At 34.9% G+C, this 20,864-nt stretch overlaps 1 protein-coding gene across 1 annotated transcript; it reads right to left on the bottom strand.

The window, feature by feature from the left end:
- Window positions 1-302: 302 nt before the first annotated feature.
- LOC144967054 (aldehyde dehydrogenase family 16 member A1-like) lies at window positions 303-20,675 on the bottom strand. Its single transcript, XM_078903839.1, has 14 exons — window positions 20,304-20,675; window positions 18,632-18,734; window positions 18,059-18,179; window positions 16,526-16,704; window positions 13,746-14,002; window positions 12,144-12,296; window positions 11,382-11,579; window positions 10,895-10,990; window positions 9,534-9,776; window positions 8,958-9,106; window positions 6,411-6,578; window positions 5,150-5,345; window positions 3,829-4,014; window positions 303-2,248 (listed from the first exon to the last, which is right to left on the bottom strand). Exons 1-14 carry the CDS (start codon window positions 20,391-20,393, stop codon window positions 1,949-1,951), a joined length of 2,439 nt encoding a protein of 812 aa, XP_078759965.1. The 5' UTR covers window positions 20,394-20,675; the 3' UTR covers window positions 303-1,948.
- Between the last annotated feature and the right edge of the window lie 189 nt (window positions 20,676-20,864).

The following is a 20,864-nucleotide window of genomic DNA, read 5'->3' as shown; positions in this document are numbered from 1 at the left end:
CATACAAACACTCGCGCGCACACGCACACACTTCTATGTTCTTGTTTTTTTTCTAGTCATGATTTTACTTGAAAATAAAAACAAAAAACAACAAAAAACCAAGCATTCTGCCACTTCTGTGAAGAAATTGAAATAGGGGCGACGGCTTTTACTCGAATTACACACTGAGGGGAATAACCAGCAGTATTATAACCTTTCCTGGCAACTCGCCTGGCAACTCGGGAATAGCGAGAACTCGGAAATAGCGAGTAATCAGGAGTGGACCCGTCGAATTCGCTATTTCCGAGTTCTACTGTATTGCTTAGAAGCTTAATACCTGAAGGTTGGTTGTGCCGCTATGTGGTCTTGTGGTATGACACTCGCTTTCGGATTGGAAGGTCCTGGGTTCGAGCCTCACGCTCGGCGCATAGTTGAGTCCTTGGAAAAGGCTCTTTACTCACATTCTCTCACCGTACTCAGGAGTACAATGAGTACCTGGCCGTTAACAGTGTTGTCTTTGTCCGAAAAATTGTAATATTGCCTAGCAGGTGGCATGTCCTGTCCTATATGTTAAATGTTGCTGTTGACCAGGAAGCCCTTGTAAAGTGCTTTGAGCACATTAAGTGGATATTGCGCTATATAAAGCTCAATTTAAATTATTTCAGAATACGAGTAAAGGTGATTGTCAGCATTGGATGGAAGAATGTCTATTGATTGATTTGATGTGAAAAAGGCTTTTTTGCAGAGATTCCTTTTCATACATCATTTCCAACTAAGAAGAATGTTTATTATGTTTGTTTTTGTTTTGTCGTTTATGAAAACAGAATAAGAGAACCTTTTTTTTTAATTTTGTAATTTGAGACTAGGGAAAAAGTTTCATCATTTCTACTAAATTCAAATCTTTGACCCTTTTTAAAAAATTGAAGATAGAAACCTCAAACAGTTTGCCAAAACAAAGAATCAACATCATAGGTATATACAACTATCCAGATGAATAAATTCACAACATATAAATTTAACACAGTTCCGTTTGAAATTATAGAATAATAATAGTATAGAATTTAAATCAAATTGAAGTTGGTGGGCTCAAGTGATCAACGCTAAAAGTGATCACGTGACGCAGAACTTCCTCCAAGTGGCTCCTATCAGCAATAAAGTAGATGGAATAATCCAAAACTACCTAGTATGGATCTATGTCGGTAGCTTATGTCGGTAGCTAAATTCTCACAAAATACGTATTTATTTTATTTAATATACAACAATAAATAAATCAGCTTAAAAAAACAAAACAAAACGCTTTAACACGGATAGTTTTGGGCTAAAAATCCCTCTTCAGTCAACAACAAAAACAGTTTGAATCGATGCCTATCTGGACTTAACACCAAGTAATAGCGAATTAATTGTTATCGTTTGTTGGTTGAAGAAAGGTTTTAAGTTCAAAGTTTTTCATTTTCAGCATTTTATTCTTTTTTGAAGCTGTTATTTATATTTTATTGTACATTACCTTTTACAGCCCATATTCTCAAGCAAGCTTAGTACTCAATATTAATTATATTTATGCCCTTTTATCCCAAGCACTGTACAATATTAACTATTTCATTCTCATTTGTATCTCAAATCCAATTGTCAGTTATCTGTGACTTGTTGTCTCAAAACGATATTATGCTGGGAAGAACTTAAATGCTGGAAAGAACCCGATGCTTAAAATTGTATTTTTAGCTTAACTCGAACACTTTTTGGATGAAGACAAGAAGTATTCTGTTTTAAACTTCGAAAAAAAAAAATCCCCCCAAAAAAACAACCCAAAACAAAATTTAAACAAAAAAAAAAAAAAAGAACGGCAAAAGACAAACTTCATTTTCCTTGTTCCAGTCACGTTGACTTAAAAAAAAACAACTCAATTTTCTTGACCAATCCAATTCCAACATAACACCGGATTGACACGATGGGTCACATTTTCTCGCATTCCTCAATTGGCAAAAATATCCCCCATGGGAACCCAGACTGTTTTCGAGTTCGTGCTGTGGTATAAGAATTCCTCTCCTTGACCTTGAGAAGGGGCCAGCCAATCTCTTGCGCATCCATTACTCACCCAGGTACGCTTGAAATTCTCTACGGAACGATGCTCCACGAAGTGGGACCCGATGACGGAGCCAAAATACCAAACGGCGTTGACGTCGTGGTGTTCGGTCAATGTTTTGGCGAGTACGTCGCTTCCACCCGACACGATGTTGACGACGCCTGCTGGGACATCGGACGTCTCTAAGATCTGATGCAATTTTTTTAAAAAAGGAAAAAGAAAGAAAATAATTACATAAACTATCATTTTCACTAAGAAAATGATCGCATAAACTACCATTTTCACTAAGAAAATCATCACGTAAACTATCATTTTCACTAAGAAAATCATCACGTAAACTACCATTTTCACTAAGAAAATCATCACGTAAACTATCATTTTCACAAAGAAAATGACCACATAAACTACCATTTTCACTAAGAAAATCATCACGTAAACTATCATTTTCACAAAGAAAATTATCTCATAAACTACCATTTTCACAAAGAAAATTATCTCATAAACTACCATTTTCACAAAAAAAATGACCACATAAACTAGAATTTTCACAAAGAAAATGATCACATAAACTACCATTTTCACAAAAAGAATGACCACATAAACTACCATTTTCACAAAAAAAATGATCACATAAACTACCATTTTCACAAAGAAAACGATCACATAAACTACCATTTTCACAAAGAAAACGATCACATAAACTACCATTTTCACAAAGAAAATGATCACATAAACTACCATTTTCACAAAGAAAACGATCACATAAACTACCATTTTCACAAAGAAAATGATCACATAAACTACCATTTTCACAATCTGTTCAGATGTCTTTAAGGTTTTGAGGAGAAACTAATAACAAAAATCTAGAACATAAATATTTGATATTTTTCATTTTTCAGGAGGCAGGAAAAATCCAAGTTAAGTAGAAAAATAAAAAGCAGCTAAAGTAAAATAAAAGGTACAATTGACACAATCGTTGGGGTGTCAAACAAATTAGAATATCTCTTACCCTCTTTTCATCATGTTTTACCATATAGTAATATCTGCTTATTATGTTATGAACATCCCTTTTTAACAATAGCTATGTTTTGACCAGGATAAAACATCTACCAAGGAGTTTTTGCTATATTTTTTAAAATAAGTGAAACACTTTGATGCTATTCTCCTGATACGTTGAGGACAGCGATAAATCATATCATTTACTCTAAGCTAAATACTACATTAGAGAAAGAAGAAATATCATACAAAGACAAAGTATACACACTTCCTTAGATCATAAAACAAAAAAACACACACAAATGAAGTTATATGTTACTCAACGCCTCAAACCAGTATTATGGCAGGGTAGATTCCAAAAAGTGGTTTTTAAAGTTAAACTGATCAAAAATGTGAGTTTTTAGTTTTTGTCAATTTAAGCCCTTATATTTTTTGTCCTCAATAAAAACGTATAAACAAAATCCAGGTTTCATACGTATGTCTATAAAATCAATTTTTAGCATCAATCTAAAGCACCCTCTTGATGCATTAGATCATATATTAAAACTGCCCCCCCCCCCCCCCCCAAAAAAAAAAAAAAACCCCTAAGAAACCTAAAAAAAAAATGTATAAAGAGAAGTGTATTTATTGAGTATCTTATAGTCCTATTAGGTCATATATTAATACTGACCCCCCCCCCCCCCAAAAAAAAGACCGAAAAAAAAAAAAAAAAAAAACCTAAAAAAAAACATGAATAAAGAGAAGTGTATATATTGAGTATCTCATAGTCCTACCTGATGGAATAACAGACCGGGTACAGGATTCTTGCCACTCGGTACAGCAACGACAACATTTCCACGGGCAATGGCAGCCGCAACGAGAGAAACAAAGGCCAACAGGGGATAATCGTCTGGACACACAATCCCAATAACACCGACCGGCCCGTTCAATTTGACAGTCAGCCCATACAATGGAGTTTCCTGATGAAATGAAAGACATTTTAACACTCTATACAATCCTCTACGAAAGAGAACCGTTTTTCAGTGATGGATGATCTATAAATTATAATGATGAGAAATGAGTAGTTAAGATACATACCTGCCTACTTGAAAATTTCAAATTCAGTAAGAAATACAAAATTCATCAGTAATTAATGGTCAAATTTCAGTAATACTAAAGAAAACAAAAATAATGATAGATACACCCTTTTATATATTATGTAAAATAAATTTACCATGTTATATAGGCCTACTACTTATGCGGGTCAAGCCTCAGTCGAAGTCCATTTTCCAAAGCATGGCAAAATATTCATAAGAAATCAAGTCCAGTAAATAAGTAAAAACTACATTTGCTACAAATTCGACACATTATATTATATCAACAACATTTACAGTTAGGTAAATAATGAAAAAAAATTATTATTTTTTTATTTAACGTTGCGACCATTTGTATCAGTAATATTTCTTCTATTTCCGTAAGTCCGTAAATGTCCTAACACTTCCGTAACAATTACGGACGGTCTGTAATAATAGGCAGGTATTCAGATGAAAACAGAGAATAAAAATATCACAATGTCAGAGAGCCAACCTCGGGGTCAATCCCTATATTTCTCATTATCATTACAAGTGCCCGGTCCACACTTTTTCTGAAGTGACGGATCTATGAAAAATATAAAAATTGAGCTTTATATAGTGCAATATCCACCAAATGTACTCAAAGCGCTTTACAAGGGGTCCCTGGTCAACAGCAACATTAACATGTAGGATGGGGCATGACGCCTGTTAGGTGATATTACAATTTTTCAGACAAAGACAACGCTGTTAACGACCAGGTACTCATTTTACACCTGAATACGGTGAGAGAATGTGAGTAAAGAGCCTTTTCCAAGGACTCAACTATGCGCCGAGCGCAAGGCTCAAGCCCAGGACCTTCCAATCCGAAAGCGAGTGTCATACCACTAACTAGACCACATAGCTGCAACAAATATGTGGAAGTGGGCAGCGATATTGACATGAAAAATGATCATCGATTGATTGTTTGGAATAGTGAAAAAAATAAAAAAATGAAAAGATAATTAAAAAAAAAAAAAAAATAATTGTATTATTCCTTCCTTACCTCCACACTACCCCCGTTTTTGTCACACCAGGCAGCCCAGTAAAACAGTCTTTGGACAGCGGCCTCGAATTCAGCCGTGGCATCCGATTGGTTCTTTCCTTTCAGTTGTGAAATGACTTCCTGTCTTTTGCCCTGAAGATTCTCGGCCATGTAATACATGATCTGTGCCTTCCCGTGACCCTCTTTCTTTTTCCACCTGTGATACAGATCAATAGCCGGTAATGATAATAATGATAATAATAATGATAATAATGATAATGATAATAATAATAATGATAATAATGATAATGATAATAATAATAATAATAATAATAATAATATAATAATAATAATAATAATAATAATAATAATAATAATAATAATAATAATAATAATAAATAATAATGATAATAATAATAATAATAATAATGATAATGATAATAATCATAATGATAATAGTAATAATAATAATAATAATAATGATAATAAAAATAATAATAATAATAATAATAATAATAATAATAATAATAATAATAATAATAATGATGATGATGATGATGATGATGATGATGATGATGATGATGATGATGATGATGATGATGATGATGATGATGATGATGGTGATGATGATGATGATGATGATAATAATAATAATAATAATAATAATAATAATAATAATAATAATAATAATAATAATAATAATAATAATAATAATAATAATAATAATAATAATAATAATAATAATAATAATAATAATAAAGCAAACCATGAAAAAAAAAAAATAATAATAACAGCAATAAAAATTTTGACCACGCTAAATGGCGAAATCTCAAGGTCATTGACAATATGACTCGACTAAATTTAACACAATCACACCATGCAAAGACCCATACAGCAGTTGCACACACTAAATATACATATTTTACAAATTAAAATAAAATTTGAAAATTTGACAAATAAAAACTAAATATAACACAAGTGATTGACTAATCCAATAGCAAACATCTAGTACGAAAATTTCTTTTTCTTAAAATCCTAAACGCTGCCTGCGAAACTAACTGACAAAGGAAGCCAGTTCCAAACTGAAAATCCTGCCATAAAGAAAGGTTTAGCAACCTAATACTCAAACTAAATTTCATTTTTCCGGAAATTTTAAAATTTTCAGTATCTGAATCATCCTAACATATTACCGTTTTGAGACAGTGTGTCAAAAATACAGTTTAAAACAAAAAATGAAATAATTAACAATCAATTTCATTCCACTTCCTTTTGAAGGTCTTACCCAGGTGCAGCTTTCAGTGCTGCATCTACTGCATTCCTGATGTCCTTTTTGCCAGCATCTGGCACGTAAGCACACACTTGGCCATCAGGGCCGTTGATTGTTTTGTAAGAATTTGAGTCCGGGCGTTTCTGGGCTCCCCCATAAAACATTTTGTATGTCTTGTCAATACTGAAGAAAAAGTGGAAGATTTAATTTAATAAAAAATAAAATAATTGTATTAAAAAAAAAAATTGAAAAAAAATATTGAGCTTTTATATAGGGCAATATCCACTAAATGTGCTCAAAGCGCTTTACAAGGGGTCACTGACCAACAGCAACACGTAACATGTAGAACGAAACATGACGCCTGTTAGGCGATATTACAATTTTTTTCGGACAGAGATAATGTTGTTAATGGTCAGGTATTACCACAATTTGCTCCTCTTCCAAAAATTAATAAAAAATGACAATGCTGTCAAAATATAAACGAATTCGCTTTGAAAGGCTGGATTCAAATTTAGATTATTGAAAACTACATGTTCTAGGTATGCATCTAAACAAAGGATTTTTTTAAAAAGTTCCATATAAATCTGACAGAGCTTTTCAAGGTGAATTCAAAGCAACTGGTCGACTGGTTGCCTTTGAATTGGGAATTGAAAGAAAAAACAAGAATATTCAGCAAAAGAGAGCTGATGAGAATTCTCAAGATTTCTTGTTTTGTTTCTCTCTCTCATTGAAATAAAATTATAGCTGACATAATATATCTGACTTAACTCGAATGATGATTCAGATTGAATCTCATCTCATGTAGTTCCATATCTGAAGCAGACGTCGGAGGTCATCTTCCGCCAAGCTGATCTATCTCTTGCCAATTCTATTAAAGCAGCGCCACCTTTCTCAGCTTCATCTGTCCAAGTTCTTATCCCTTTCAAATACGTTATTCTTTGTCTTCCTCTTATTCTTTTTCCATTCATCTTTCCAGTCAAGGCGAGTATTTCCAAACCTATTTATATAGCTGACATAATATATCTGACTTAACTCGAATGATGATTCAGATTGAATATTGATATGATTGGGGAAAAATTGTGCGAAAACTTCAATACTTGCAATGTAACAACTTTTCATTTGGTTAAAGTTGTAAAAGGTAAAAATTGAGCTTTATATAGCGCGATATCCACTAAATGTGCTCAAAGCGCTTTACAAGGGGTCCCTGAGCAACAGCAACACGTAACATGTAGAACGAGACATGACGCCTGTTTTGGCGATATTACAATTTTTTTCGGACAGAGACAACGCTGTTAACAGCCAGGTACTCATTTTACACCTGAGTATGATGAGAGAATGTGAGTATGGAACCTTTTCCAAGGACCTTCTGATCCGAAAGCGAGTGTCATACCACTAGACCACATAGCCGTTAAAGTTGTAAAAGGTAACAATTTGGCATTATATGGCAAGTAGCATGAATTAACTATTGTAGTCTTTTTAATTTGGAAATGCACTGCATGTCGACTTTGAAGAAGTATCAATATATTCTAAAAAGGCAGAAAAAAATTATTTTAAAAAAAAAAACACCTAAAAAACAATAAGAAAAGAAAGAGTGAAAAAAATTGAGACCTTCTTTGGAAAATTATTCTTTTTCTTTCTGTTTTGTTTGCTTTTTTTTTTTATATAAAGCACTATTGATATTGATTTTATAGATAGTTCGAAGATGACGTCACTCAGGTCTTTGCTATTGTTTTTTGCCATCCGCGTTTATGAGTAATGCTAACTGAACTGTATTAACCTGACTATAAACGTTCATGGATACACACAGTTTTGTGTGTTGGTCCGTTATACTTCCGGATGGCAATGTTATGAGCTTCTTAGCCAAGCGCATACTATCTATATACATATATTTTATTTATCTATCCAGCAACTGTTGCCATATTCAATATAGTTTTATATGAAATTCAAAACTCCAACATATGTTACCTACCATCTCAATACAGAATTTTTTTGATTTGCAAGACCCCCCCCCCCCCCCCCCCCCACAAAAAAAAAAACAAAAAAAAAAAACAATAAAACAACAAAACAAAACAAAAAAAAAACAAAAACTTTTGAGTATAAAATTTGAATAATGCCATCTATTAAGTTTAGTTAAAAGAAGGACAGTCATTTTATGATCTGTAAAAATGTTACAATTTTTTTCAATTCAAGTAATTATGACATCATATTCAATTTTCAGTGAAACATATACCCCACATAGTATATCTATAAGTAGAAAACGGTAGGGGCTGCCTGAAGCCAGTGATTGTAAAATACTAAATGAAAGAGTGAAAATGGAGAGGCTTCGTATGGGAACAAAATAGATAATGGACGTTTCAGGTACAAACCCTTCGTCAGCACAATACACAAAGTGGAAAACAAATAAAATTTATTTGTTTTCCACTTTAATTTGTGTATTGTTGTGCTGACGAAGGGTTTGTACCCAAAACATCCATTGTCTGTTTTGTTCCCATACAAAGCCTCTCCATTTTCACTCTTTCGTATAGTATATCTATATACATTTTCAATTCCGGACAAAAATACCTGCCATCTCCTTGAACTCCTGCAACACAGTCAGGAAGGAGAGTAGAGGAAGCAGAGGATGCCCCAAACTTCTTGAACTCTGACGGTGGTATTGGAGTCCGACTAATTGAAGAGCCTTTGAATGAAGGTTGGGCAAATTCTATCAATCCCTGAAATGAAACGCAGACAAATTCCAGGAACAAAATTTCAAATCAATTGTATGAAAATGTTTTTCCAATTTTGAAATCATCCTCTGTTTTGTTTTTTGTTTTAAGGTTTTTACGGTGCTTGCAACACATTAAGGTAATATCAGCGCCAGTAAAAAGGAAGAAAATGGGATAGTAAAAAGTTTGAGAATTACAATTAAAGCACTAAAGAAAAGGTAAGACAAAGGGGAATTGGTTCAAATAAGAAACAGATATAGATTCCAAGAGCACACTATCAAAGTACTTAGTTTGAGATCACTAAGAATCTCATCCAGACACAAGCACAGGTCCCCAGTAAGAGGAATACACTCAATAATACAATGCATAACAGAGAAATGATTTAAAAGGAAAAAAATATCATCTCCCAAAACTAACTATACTAAACACTTACCTCCTTTCCTCCAATCCGTCCGTAACCACTTGTCTTATTTCCACCAACGCCAGCTGCACCGTCACGACAGTTCTGGCAGTTTATCCACACCGTCCCAACATTCAGCAGTGAAGCGGCCTCCATAGCCACGCTAATGTTTTCAGACCACACGCTGGCATTCATGCCGTACATGGAATGGTTGGCGATAGTAATGCCCTCTTTAAGGGTCCGGAATGGAACAGCTAACAGGATGGGAGCGGGTAACTGTGTGGATTTAATGGAAATTTATATATACATATCATTACTTTTATCCTGTTTAGACTGGAAATTATATACATATCATTACTTTTATCCTGTTTAGACTGGAAATTATATATACATATCATTACTTTTATCCTGTTTAGACTGGAAATTATATACATATCATTACTTTTATCCTGTTTAGACTGGAAATTATATATACATATCATTACTTTTATCCTGTTTAGACTGGAAATTATATACATATCATTACTTTTATCCTGTTTAGACTGGAAATTATATATACATATCATTACTTTTATCCTGTTTAGACAGAGTTATGATGAAAAGTGCATTTTAGAAATTATAAAGAATTTTCTCAAATTCATTGCTTTTAATTAGACAAACTGTTGAAAATAATTTTGCTTTTAAAATGAACCCCCCCCCCCCCCCCCCAACAAAACTGACCCATTCCTTAAACCAATTAATATAAGATACAAAATAAGAAGCAAAAAATTCAAAATATTCAGCTATTTTAACTCTCTCCTTACCAGCCATTTTCAGAATTTTCTCCAAGACTTCACACCCAACTAACACAAAAATATATTTTTTATTACTCAAACACAATAGCAGTAAAGTTCTTCCGATACATTATATCTTTAGCAAAACATGCTCTACAACACACTGTTCATTTTCTTTAAATCTTATGATGTACAAAAGAATATGAATCAGAAAAATGTTGGTTGTATCGTAATGAATGTGACGATTTTCCAATGGGTGGTAAGGAGAGGGTTAATGAAGACATAATTCCCTCGATACAATTTATTCCTTTGATTTTCTTAACTTCAGTGGTCACATGACAAACTCAATTAGTATATGACTGGTGGGTCAATAACAAAAAAATCAGTTATGATGTTCTCTTTACTCACATTCTCTCACTGTACTCAGGTGTAAAATGAGTACCTGGCCGTTAACAGCGTTGTATCTGTCCGAAATAAATTGTAATATCGCCTAAAAGGCATCATGTCATGGTAAATGTTGCTGTTGGTCAGGGACCCCTTGTAAAGTGCTTTGAGCACGTTTAGTGGATATCGCGCTATAGAAAAGCTAAATTCTTCTTCTTTCTTCACCACTGGACTCACCTCACGTACGTACAGAACAGATGACGTATTTTCATTTGTCACTAAAGTGGGCGGTAAAAAGTTTGGTTCCTCAGACTTTGCACAGGCTCTGAAAACCTGTAAAATAAAAGTTAAAGTAAATCAACACGATGAGCATAATTCATATTAAATAAGACGAATCGGTATTTTAAAATCCACAGCATATTGGAAAAATCCAAAAGATGAAAAATAAAATTTAAAAAAAACACTTACAAATGCCAGAAATAATAACTATGATTATTATTTAGGCGAAAAAAATAAAAACAAAACACATTTTTTTTTTAAAAGTACAAAAAAAAGAATAAAAAACATAGCATTTTGTTTATTTTTGTAGCGGTTATTTTCCCTTTTGTACATCAGTTTTATGTGCTGGTGAACTCTGAGCTGCAATGAAAATAGATGGATACATTTATATTGTGAATTAACATCAACTTGAGATAAAACAAATAAGATTGAGCTTAAACGGTACCTCAGCCCCTTCCCTCTCCGCCTCAGCCAGCATGACAGTAACGGTTTTCACCGTATGCGCATCCATCAAAGGACCGACATCCGTGTTTTTGTCCAAATTGTTTCCTACAGAGAGTTTGGACATCCGAACCTTCAGCTTTTTAAAAACTTTTTCAAAAATTGGCTCCTGTACCAAGAGACGTGACCCACAAGTGTTGGACTGGAAAAGAAATATGTATAAATTACTTAAAAGGATTTCACGATTGTTCCTTGTGAGGTTTTATTGAGGATACATGGCATCGAAATCCAGTTTCAAAGTTTATTTATCTACTACTGCTACTACTACTGCTGCTACTGTTACTACTACTACTACTACTACTACTACAACTACAACTACAACTACAACTACTACTACTACTACTACTACTACTACTACTACTATTATTACTACTACTACTACTACTACTACTACTACTATTACTACTACTACTACTACTACTATTATTACTACAACTACTACTACTATTATTACTACAACTACTACTACTACTACTACTACTATTATGACTACTACTACTACTACTACTACTACTACTACTACTACTACTACTACGACTACTACTACTACTACTATTATGACTACTACTACTACTACTACTACTACTACTACTACTACTACTACTACTACTACTACTACTACTACTACTACTAAAGACAAAATCCCTACTGATCTAATGCTTGTGACCAGTATTTCAAAGGGTGATAATGATAATGATATTCCCACCTGTCCAGCACTGGAGAAGGCTGCCTCTACTATTCCTTCTATAGCACTGTCCACATCAGCGTCTTCCATGACCAGAATCGGGTTTCTTCCGTGGAGCTCCATACTCATCTGGGTTCCCAGGCCAGCAGTTGCCTGTCGCAACACTTTGCCACACTAGATAGAGAGAGACCATTAATGTACAATCATTCAAATGGAGTTTTTCTGATAATATGACAGCTTGTTAGTTTGTACAGATTTTCAGACGCTTTTTGCACTTTTAGGTCATTTCAGCACCTGCTATCAAGCACCAAAGGAAAGAGTAAGAGAAAGGGGACAATTTCAACAGAGATTAGAAGTGGATCCAAGAGAAAAAAAAATAAAGGGGAAACCCGAAATGCTCATTTGATCTGTTTTTGTAATTAAATTGAAGCTTACATTCAATTTCACATTATTTTTATTTGTTTGAATGTAGGAAGCAGACATCCCGATGTTATTGTTTCTAGACAGTTAGTTGTGTGATTAGTTCTCACTAGATTCACTAAATTAGACAATAAACATTAAAGGTTGCACATTTTCTATGATGGAACGATTGACCAGGCCTGTAGAATGTGAGTATTTTATCTTAACTCATACCATCAATGGTAGTACCATCTTGTTTGCTTAGTTAAGCAGTAACTGCCATTGCTTACATTTGGACGACTGTCCGAGGGGTGTGTTTATGTTCCCATTCAATAGGTGTCAATCATTGTTATAGTTGAGTAGTGGTGATAGGAGTGGAAGAAGCAGCATTTAATTGCTACATTTTAAAAGATTCTGTTCATTGCACCAGTAATCAAAACTGTAATATTTACTTCCAAAGGCTATGTGGTCTAGTGGTATGACACTCGCTTTCGGATTGGAAAGTCCTGAGTTCGAGCCTTGTACTCGGCGGATAGTTGAGTCCTTGGAAAAGGCTCTTTACTCACATTCTCTCACCGTACTAAGGTGTAAAATGAGTACCTGGCCATTAACAGCGTTGTCTTTGTCCGAAAAATTGTAATATCGCCTAACAGGCGGCATGTCCCGTCCTACATGTTAAATGTCACTGCTGACCAGGGACCCCTTGTAAAGTGGATATTGCGCTATATAAAGCTCAATTTAAAAAAAAATTTTTTAAGGGAATCTTGATAGCTAAACTGATAGGAGCACTTGACTCACAAGTAAAAGGAGCAGAATTTATTATTTTCACCCAACCCCTATTGGGTCAGTTAGATCTGGTGGAGAGTACTTTACACTACAATAGCATTTGGTCTAACAGGCATCAGGTAGTAATTCTTTTTGTCTGTTTAACTCACTCAACCCTTACGCCGACTATATCCGTAGTTTACCCGTGTTACTGTTACCACCCCAAGCCTATTTGTTACATTTTTCTGAGACAAATTATAGGCGTAGTATCAAAGCTAATGTTTTTAGTTTTTACATGTTAATGGTAGTTGAATAAAAATACATATGCACATGCTCATTTTTAATACATTTTTTCCAATTTTGAAAAGTAGCAAAAGTCTCTAGGATTGATTGAGTTAATGCTACAAGGATAAACTTCACCTCCAAGAGCCCTATGGCTCTAAAGTATCACATACTTACTTCCCTATTTCCGGCAAACGAGACACCTTTGATGTCTGGATTGGCAGCCAATAGTTCAGGAGATGTCCCAGTAACGACATTCATCACACCAGCAGGGAGACCAGCCTGGGCACAGATTTCAGCCAACAGCAGGGCACTTAAAGGGGCGCGAGCAGACGGACAAACAATGACACAATTACCCATAGCCAGAGCTGCTGCGATTCGATTGGACAATTGCATGAGGGGACATGAAGCATCCACTACAATGGCCACAGTGCCTGTGAATTCAATTCAGAAGGTTTAAAAAAAAATATAAGGTTCTTTGTAATATGTAATAATTAATATATACAGCACGCTGAATTGACAAATTGGGGTTACAAATACAAAAACAATAGGTAACACAAAACATGAAGAGTACAAGGGATAAACCACAGATGTCCATTTTTGAAATTTTTGTGACTGCCCTCTTTGAGTGATATCAGGGCATTAACTATAAACTTTCCTTTTATAAATAAAAACTACAACCATAACTCTTTAATGGTTGTATTTTTTTGTTCGATGTTATTTCTGTGGAGGAGAAATTTAGACGCCTAACACCACTCAAGGGGGCAGTCACGAAAATTAAAAAAACTGGACATCTGTGGTTTTTCCCTTGTACTCTTCTAAATATGTATATTCATACTTTTCAAAAACCTGCTTTGGATGACACGTTTCAAAAGGTTTAAACATGAGTAATGCAATTTATAATTTTGTTTATAAAAAAACAATAGAAAGAAACCAACAAGTATGTGCGGCAATGTGGTCTAATGGTATGACACTCGCTTTCGGATCGGAAGGTCCTGGGTTCGAGCTTCGCGCTCTGCGCATAGTTGAGTCCTTGAAAAAGGCTCTTTACTCACATTCTCTCACCGTACTCAGGTGTAAAATGAGTACCTGACCGTTAACAGTGTTGTCTTTGTCCGAAAAATTGTAATATCGCCTAACAGGCGTCATGTCCAGTCTTACATGTTAAATGTTGCTGTTACCAGGGACCCCTTGTAAAGCGCTTTGAGCACATTAAGTGGATATTGCGCTATACACGGCAACTAAGCCTGATAACTTAGTATACCTACAGCAGAGTTGCTTGCACGCGCCTCTTCGGGTCACGTCATGGTCAATGATTATCAGAGCAGGCAAGAATTTTACCTGGATAACAGCTTATTTCTGTTGTATGGTGATTGCATTTTTGTCATCAAAAACCATGCAATAATTATATATATGAGACGAATTTTACATATTTATCATCAAAAATATATCATAAATAAGATTGACTAGGCATACAACAATTTTCATACTTCTAGAGGCAAGATAACATCACATTTTCACTTCTTTAAAATGGGATATATGGTAAATTGTACTAATTATAAATTGTTTGACAAAAAAATTCATAGTCCAATTAATTCACCTAACATTCACTTGAGTTTTGATATGACTTTAGACAGATAGATAAAGTATATAGTCAACTAACCATTTTTATGACTGAAAGACAAATGAAACTATCACAGCTGTCCATGCCAGTAACACTTTTTCCAAGCTAGCTGTCCTAGTCTTATAACATGAAGAAATACTTGACAGTTTTGGTGGTTTGCTCTTAGATAACCTTGTAATAGTTGTGTATATGGATATATTATGGTAGTATATTATTAATATTGTGTGTTTATATTGTCTGTGCATTGAGTGAGTTTGACGGGTGTCATAGATGTTTATCAAGCATACTTGAGTTGGTGAGAGAAAAACCAGATACGTGGTCTTGATAAATTCAGTACTGGACAGAAGAATGACAGATAAATTCTAGGAATTTTGTGTAAGCTATTTCTTGATATCTTTTTCATTTCTCTCAGTTAAATGACTAGGATGCTGTGATGTGTCAGATTCAGAAGTGTATTTCTTGAGTGAATTTTTTATGTGACTTACGTCATGGTGTTTTAATTAAATTGTGCACTTTGAAATGTAATTTGTACATACAGCCTGGATCATGGATGCACGGTGCTGGCGTGGTCATATCAAAGGAAATCTAAGTGTTATGGAGTAAAGAGGAGAACTAGTTGCCGTGTATATAAAGCTCAAAAGCTCAACAAGTATGACTTGACTTACTTGACTTATTGCTGATCGCCTCCTAATCTTCGGACTGGGACGCTTTGGCAACTTCTCTGATTTGTTGAGTGATTTCTTTTCACTCATGACGGTCCGCTGCGATGGATCTCAAGTATCCTAAATCATTTTCGCAGTGTATTTCATCTAAAGCTTCTTTTATTTTTAGTGAATGGATACCATGATAAATAAAAATAGCTACTTTCAAAAAGTTTATGATCATTATCAGACTTAATGTTTAGTACCTTTAATACGCTTCAACAGTCGTAACATCACTTCCTTCCTAAAGACGCATGGTAACTTAGTAACACTGGCTCTAAACTATCGAACAATGGCGGACGCCCGTATGAAAATTTCTCCGGCGAGCATAAAAGGGTATCCAGAGGGAAAAAAACATAAATTTGATCATGTTTTGACTTTTACACATTCTGATCACAAGGCATATGAAAAGTTCTAGCCAGCATGAAGAATAAAAAGTAATGATTTTCTTTGTTTAGAACCAAGATGGCCGCTGTTGCCGGGCGGCATGAAATCAGACTACTGAATCCAATTAACATTAAATAGAAAAGGCACTTATTACCTCTGAGATATACATACAGAACAATTTTTTATGCAAAGGAGGTAGGCAAAATTTTAAATTCCTAATCCTATATATAATTTGAAGTATGTACCTAAAGGCTTCCATGAAGATAACTCTTCTCCTTTCAAGACAGCCCATCCAGCGTTGTGGTAAAAGCTACGAATAGCAGCAGGAACATCCATAGATCGAACACCCTTTGCCAGTCTACCTGTATCTAATGCTTCAACCACGGCAAGCAATGACTGATGCTTTTGAAGATTCCTTGCAATTCTGCCAAATAAAAAAAAATTATTATTTAGTTTAACTAAAATTGTGGGGGTCCCGATAGCTCAGTTGGTAGATCACTCGCTTCACACGCAAAGGGACCAAGATCGATCCCGGGTGCCGTCGAGATTATTTCTGACCCCCCCTGTCCACTCAGCAGTGATTGGGTAGCTGGGTCTGTTAGATCTGGCAGAAAGTACTTTGCGATAGACCTGCGTCTTATCCAAAGGGTAGCAAGCAATTGCTATTGTCCGTTTCACGCTATAGAAACCGGGATAAACTCTAGCCCCGTGGGCCGCATGGCTCTGAAGGACTACTTTAAAATAAATAATTGTATTGTGTCATTTTAAAACCTTACTAATTTTAACCTATAAAGCAAATAACATGAAGGAATTGCTGGCAAATAACTTGAAGGAATTGCTGTCAACTTACTTTTACTTTAGAAAACCCTGACTGCTGGACATTTTTTTCTTTTTTCAGCAGCCAATGCCAATTGTTGATAGCGTAAAATAATAAAATGAAAGGGGGTCGGTATAAACTATAACATTTTTGATAAATCAAACAGAAATTAAAATTCAGTCAAGAAGAAAACGTCGCATGGTTGTCAAGGTTTTCTTTACAGATGCTTGTAGTAGTAGCAGTATCGTTCGGCTACACTTCTATGTTCAAGGTATCAATCCAGGTTCGGAAATCATCATCACATTTGTTGATGGTTTCAAATCCCCCTTCCATTTTTGTCTCTGGGCAATCTAGTACGAAGTCTTACAGATGCTGATCTCAGCGTAATTTATTTACAAAATTAATAAACTGAGCATCAAAAGAAATTGGCAAATCTTAGATTCCAATTCTAAAAAAAATGTCAAAATTTTCAGGAATAAATCTCAACTTCAGACTTGAGTTCACAAAAGGTGAAAGTTGGAATAAATATCTTTTTCTAAATAAAGACTTCAAAAGTTAAGCCTTTAACCTCAGTTGGAAAAGAGGCCACCTATGACACGTCGCCATATAAGTTTTTCTTGGGCTGTCTTCTCCACCAGCTTCCATAGGTATCCACATTAAGACACACAAAAATAACAGAGATTCCACTTTAAAACTTTTGGCAACAAGTGTATCTAATGAGAAAATACTGAGATAAAAGTTTTAATGGCAAAAAAAGTGACCAATCACCTCAAAATGGTATCATGTCAGCCATAAATAAATTTTAAAGTTCAATGACCAGAACTGAAGAAATTTCAATTAAGAAACTCAATAAAACATATGAATTTAAACCAATCGCATATATTTTAAAAACTAGAAATTCAATTTATAATTACCACGAGACAATACCATTTAGAGAAAGCTGGTTACAAATGATACGTACGAGTAAAGAATGGTTGATTGAACGTAATGGTTGCTCCATGACGTGAAAGCTTTTATAGATGACGTAACGGCTGACTTTACATCTTCATCTGTTGCATTCCTAACGGATGCTAAAACTTCACCTGGAAATGATATTAAAATTTTAAAAACAAAACATACAATTCGACACTGATAATTCCCAATTCGATAATATACCCTAGTGTCGATCACTCACAAATATTTTGTTTTGTTTTATAGGAGAATTTTAAAATCTTTAATTTATCTTTTCATTTATCTCTTTATTTATTGTCCTTATCTTTTAAATAGATAAAAGCATTATTATTATTATTATTATTATTATTATTATTATTATTATATTATTATTATTATTATTATTATTAATATTATTATTATTATTATTAATATTATTATTATTATTATAAATAATATTATATAATTAGTATAATACCATTAACACGGCGGGTTTCACAACATAAAAGGGCAAAACAAACATGGATTTCTAGAAGTTGAGAATAAAATTACCCGACTTAATTTGCAAAGTTTTAAAAAAAGTATTAAAAGTCCTAGGACCAACCTGTATAAACATTCTTTGTTTCAATAACTTCCCTGTCACGTGGGCTGTGCCAGGTTCCATCAATGAAAAACCCAAACTGACTGCCATGTTTGGAAATCCATGCCTGAAACATTCAACAAAGCAAAGGTATTTTATCGGACAGTGGGGATGATGGGGAGGGTGCTGTTGAGTGGCTTTTCTTTCTAACATAAAATTTTTATGTATACCCATAATGTATGAGTTTGGGAATAGTTGCATATTTGTTTTCTATAAGAAAATTATCCTTCACACACACACACTACAACTACAAAGAGATGCAGATGGAGAGGGCTTTGACGTTTCTATAATACGCTTCAACAGTCGTAAGGTCACTTCCCTCGTAATGACGCATGGTAACTTAGTAACTGGCTCTAAACTATCAGAACAATGGCGAAGCCCTTATGAAATATTTCTCCGACGAGCACAAAAGCGTATCCAGAGGGAAAAAAAAACATTATAAATCTGATCATGTTTTGACTTTTACAGATTCTGATCACAAGACTTATGAAAAGTTCTAGCCAGCATGAAGAATAAAAAGTACTGATTTTCTTTGTTTAGAACCATGATGGCCGCCATTGCTGGGCAACGTGACATCAGACTATTGAATCCAAGTGAGGTAACTGTTCTGCGTGGAATAGCACTCCGCTGGAGAGACAGACCCAAAGAAACTCGGAGAAAAACCATGGATAAAAAAAGCTTCAAGAGGCTGTCCTAACTTGGAACAGCCGATAGACAGAAATGGAAGTCTTTAGTAGATGCCTGATGCAACCAATGGCTCCATGAGAAGTAAGTGCGGCTATGCGGTCTAGTGGTGTGACACTCACTTTCAGATCAGAAGGTCCTGGGTTCGAGCCTCGTGCTCGGCGCATAGGTGAATCCTTGGAAAAGGCTCTTAACTCACATTCTCTCACTGTACTCAGGTGTAAAATGAGTACCTGGTCGTTAACAGGCTGTCTCTGTCGGAAAGAAATGTAATGTCGCCTAACAGGCGTCATGTCTCGTTCTACATGTAACATGTTGCTGTTGGCCAGGGACCCCTTGCAAAGGGCTTTGAGCACATTAAGTGGATATCGCGCTATATAAAAAAAAAGCTCAAAGCTCAAGTTAAAGTAAGTTATCACACACCCAACTCTTCGTTTTTTCCCCACAATGAATCCGACTCCATGCTTATGTATATTGTCATGGCTGATGAATCAAATCTTGTTTTCATTAATTGTGGTTGTTTATCCTTTTCCTTCCACCTTACTTCTGCTACACCAAAAGTGCCTCTATTTTCCAGCTCAAGTTCAAGTTCATTAACTTTACCACAAGAAATGCAAAGGCAACGGGTTGATGTCTCTGACCTCATGACATTGAATTTTGGACGGGCTTGCAAAGGTCTGACCACCGGCAGTGAACAGCAGCGGTAGGACCAATGGAATGATTTTTATGTGATGTGAGCTAAGTTTAACAATGCAATGCACTTTGAAATTGAAGGAAGTTAGACTCTAAAGAGTCTAGTCTAAGTCTCGACTGAAACTGAAAGTATGAGTAGACTAGATCTATGAGTATGAGATTTTGATTTAAGATTAAGATTAAGATAAGTTAATTTCAGTTATTACTCCTCTCTCTGACTCTCTGGTCAGTCACACTCATTTCCAGCTCCTGCTTTTACCTTTGCAAGACTCTCTCCCTCCAATGCCTGTCCATATGCCAACGATTCGAAGATTGGCTTGACGATTCCAGTTGTCACAGACCCAGCCATTTTCAAGCTAAATGAAGAAAGATGTCTTGAATGTAAACAATCACGATGATGATTCCCGACCACAAATGCCCTTTGACTTTCTTGACCTTGACCCCAAAGCGGTTACCGTTTCGACCGACGTGTACACGGTACTAGAGGTACTGCTGTGTTCTGGAGCTAGAGCCCAAGGCGTATTTCCTTTCAATTTCAAACCCTTTTCTAAGAATTACAAAAATTATTTTATTCTTTAGAGAATCGTTTTTAAAACGAAATATAACTTATCTTAGGAATCAACAACAAACCAAGGGCAGCTAACCAATGACTCTATTTATGTGGCATTTTCCGTCAGATGTATGTCCTTTTTCGTCTCCCTTTCGTCAATACATAATTTATGAAGTGGTTATTCAGTATCTGATGCTGGCCATACATTTTCGCTTGACAATGACCTATACTTTAGGCTGTAAACTGAGTGAATGTCAGTCATAGACACTA

Source organism: Berghia stephanieae, chromosome 3 (assembly GCF_034508935.2).
Source record: "Berghia stephanieae isolate SIO BIC M18660-M18661 chromosome 3, UCSD_Bste_1.3, whole genome shotgun sequence".
In the NCBI taxonomy this organism is placed as follows: Eukaryota; Metazoa; Mollusca; class Gastropoda; order Nudibranchia; family Aeolidiidae; genus Berghia; species Berghia stephanieae.
Note: the sequence above shows the minus strand (reverse complement) of the source record. Positions and strands in the feature narration are given on the sequence as shown.

What these genes read in the sequence shown, in the direction of transcription:
- LOC144967054 (XM_078903839.1), bottom strand. Translation starts at nt 20,393, where the DNA reads ATGGCTGGGTCTGTGACAACTGGAATCGTCAAGCCAATCTTCGAATCG. An exon ending in CGTTTGCCGGAAATAGGGAA is followed by an intron (nt 12,297 to 13,745) that starts GTAAGTATGTGA and finishes CTCTCTATCTAG; the next exon opens with TGTGGCAAAGTGTTGCGACA. An exon ending in GGAGTTCAAGGAGATGGCAG is followed by an intron (nt 6,579 to 8,957) that starts GTATTTTTGTCC and finishes CTTTTTCTTCAG; the next exon opens with TATTGACAAGACATACAAAA.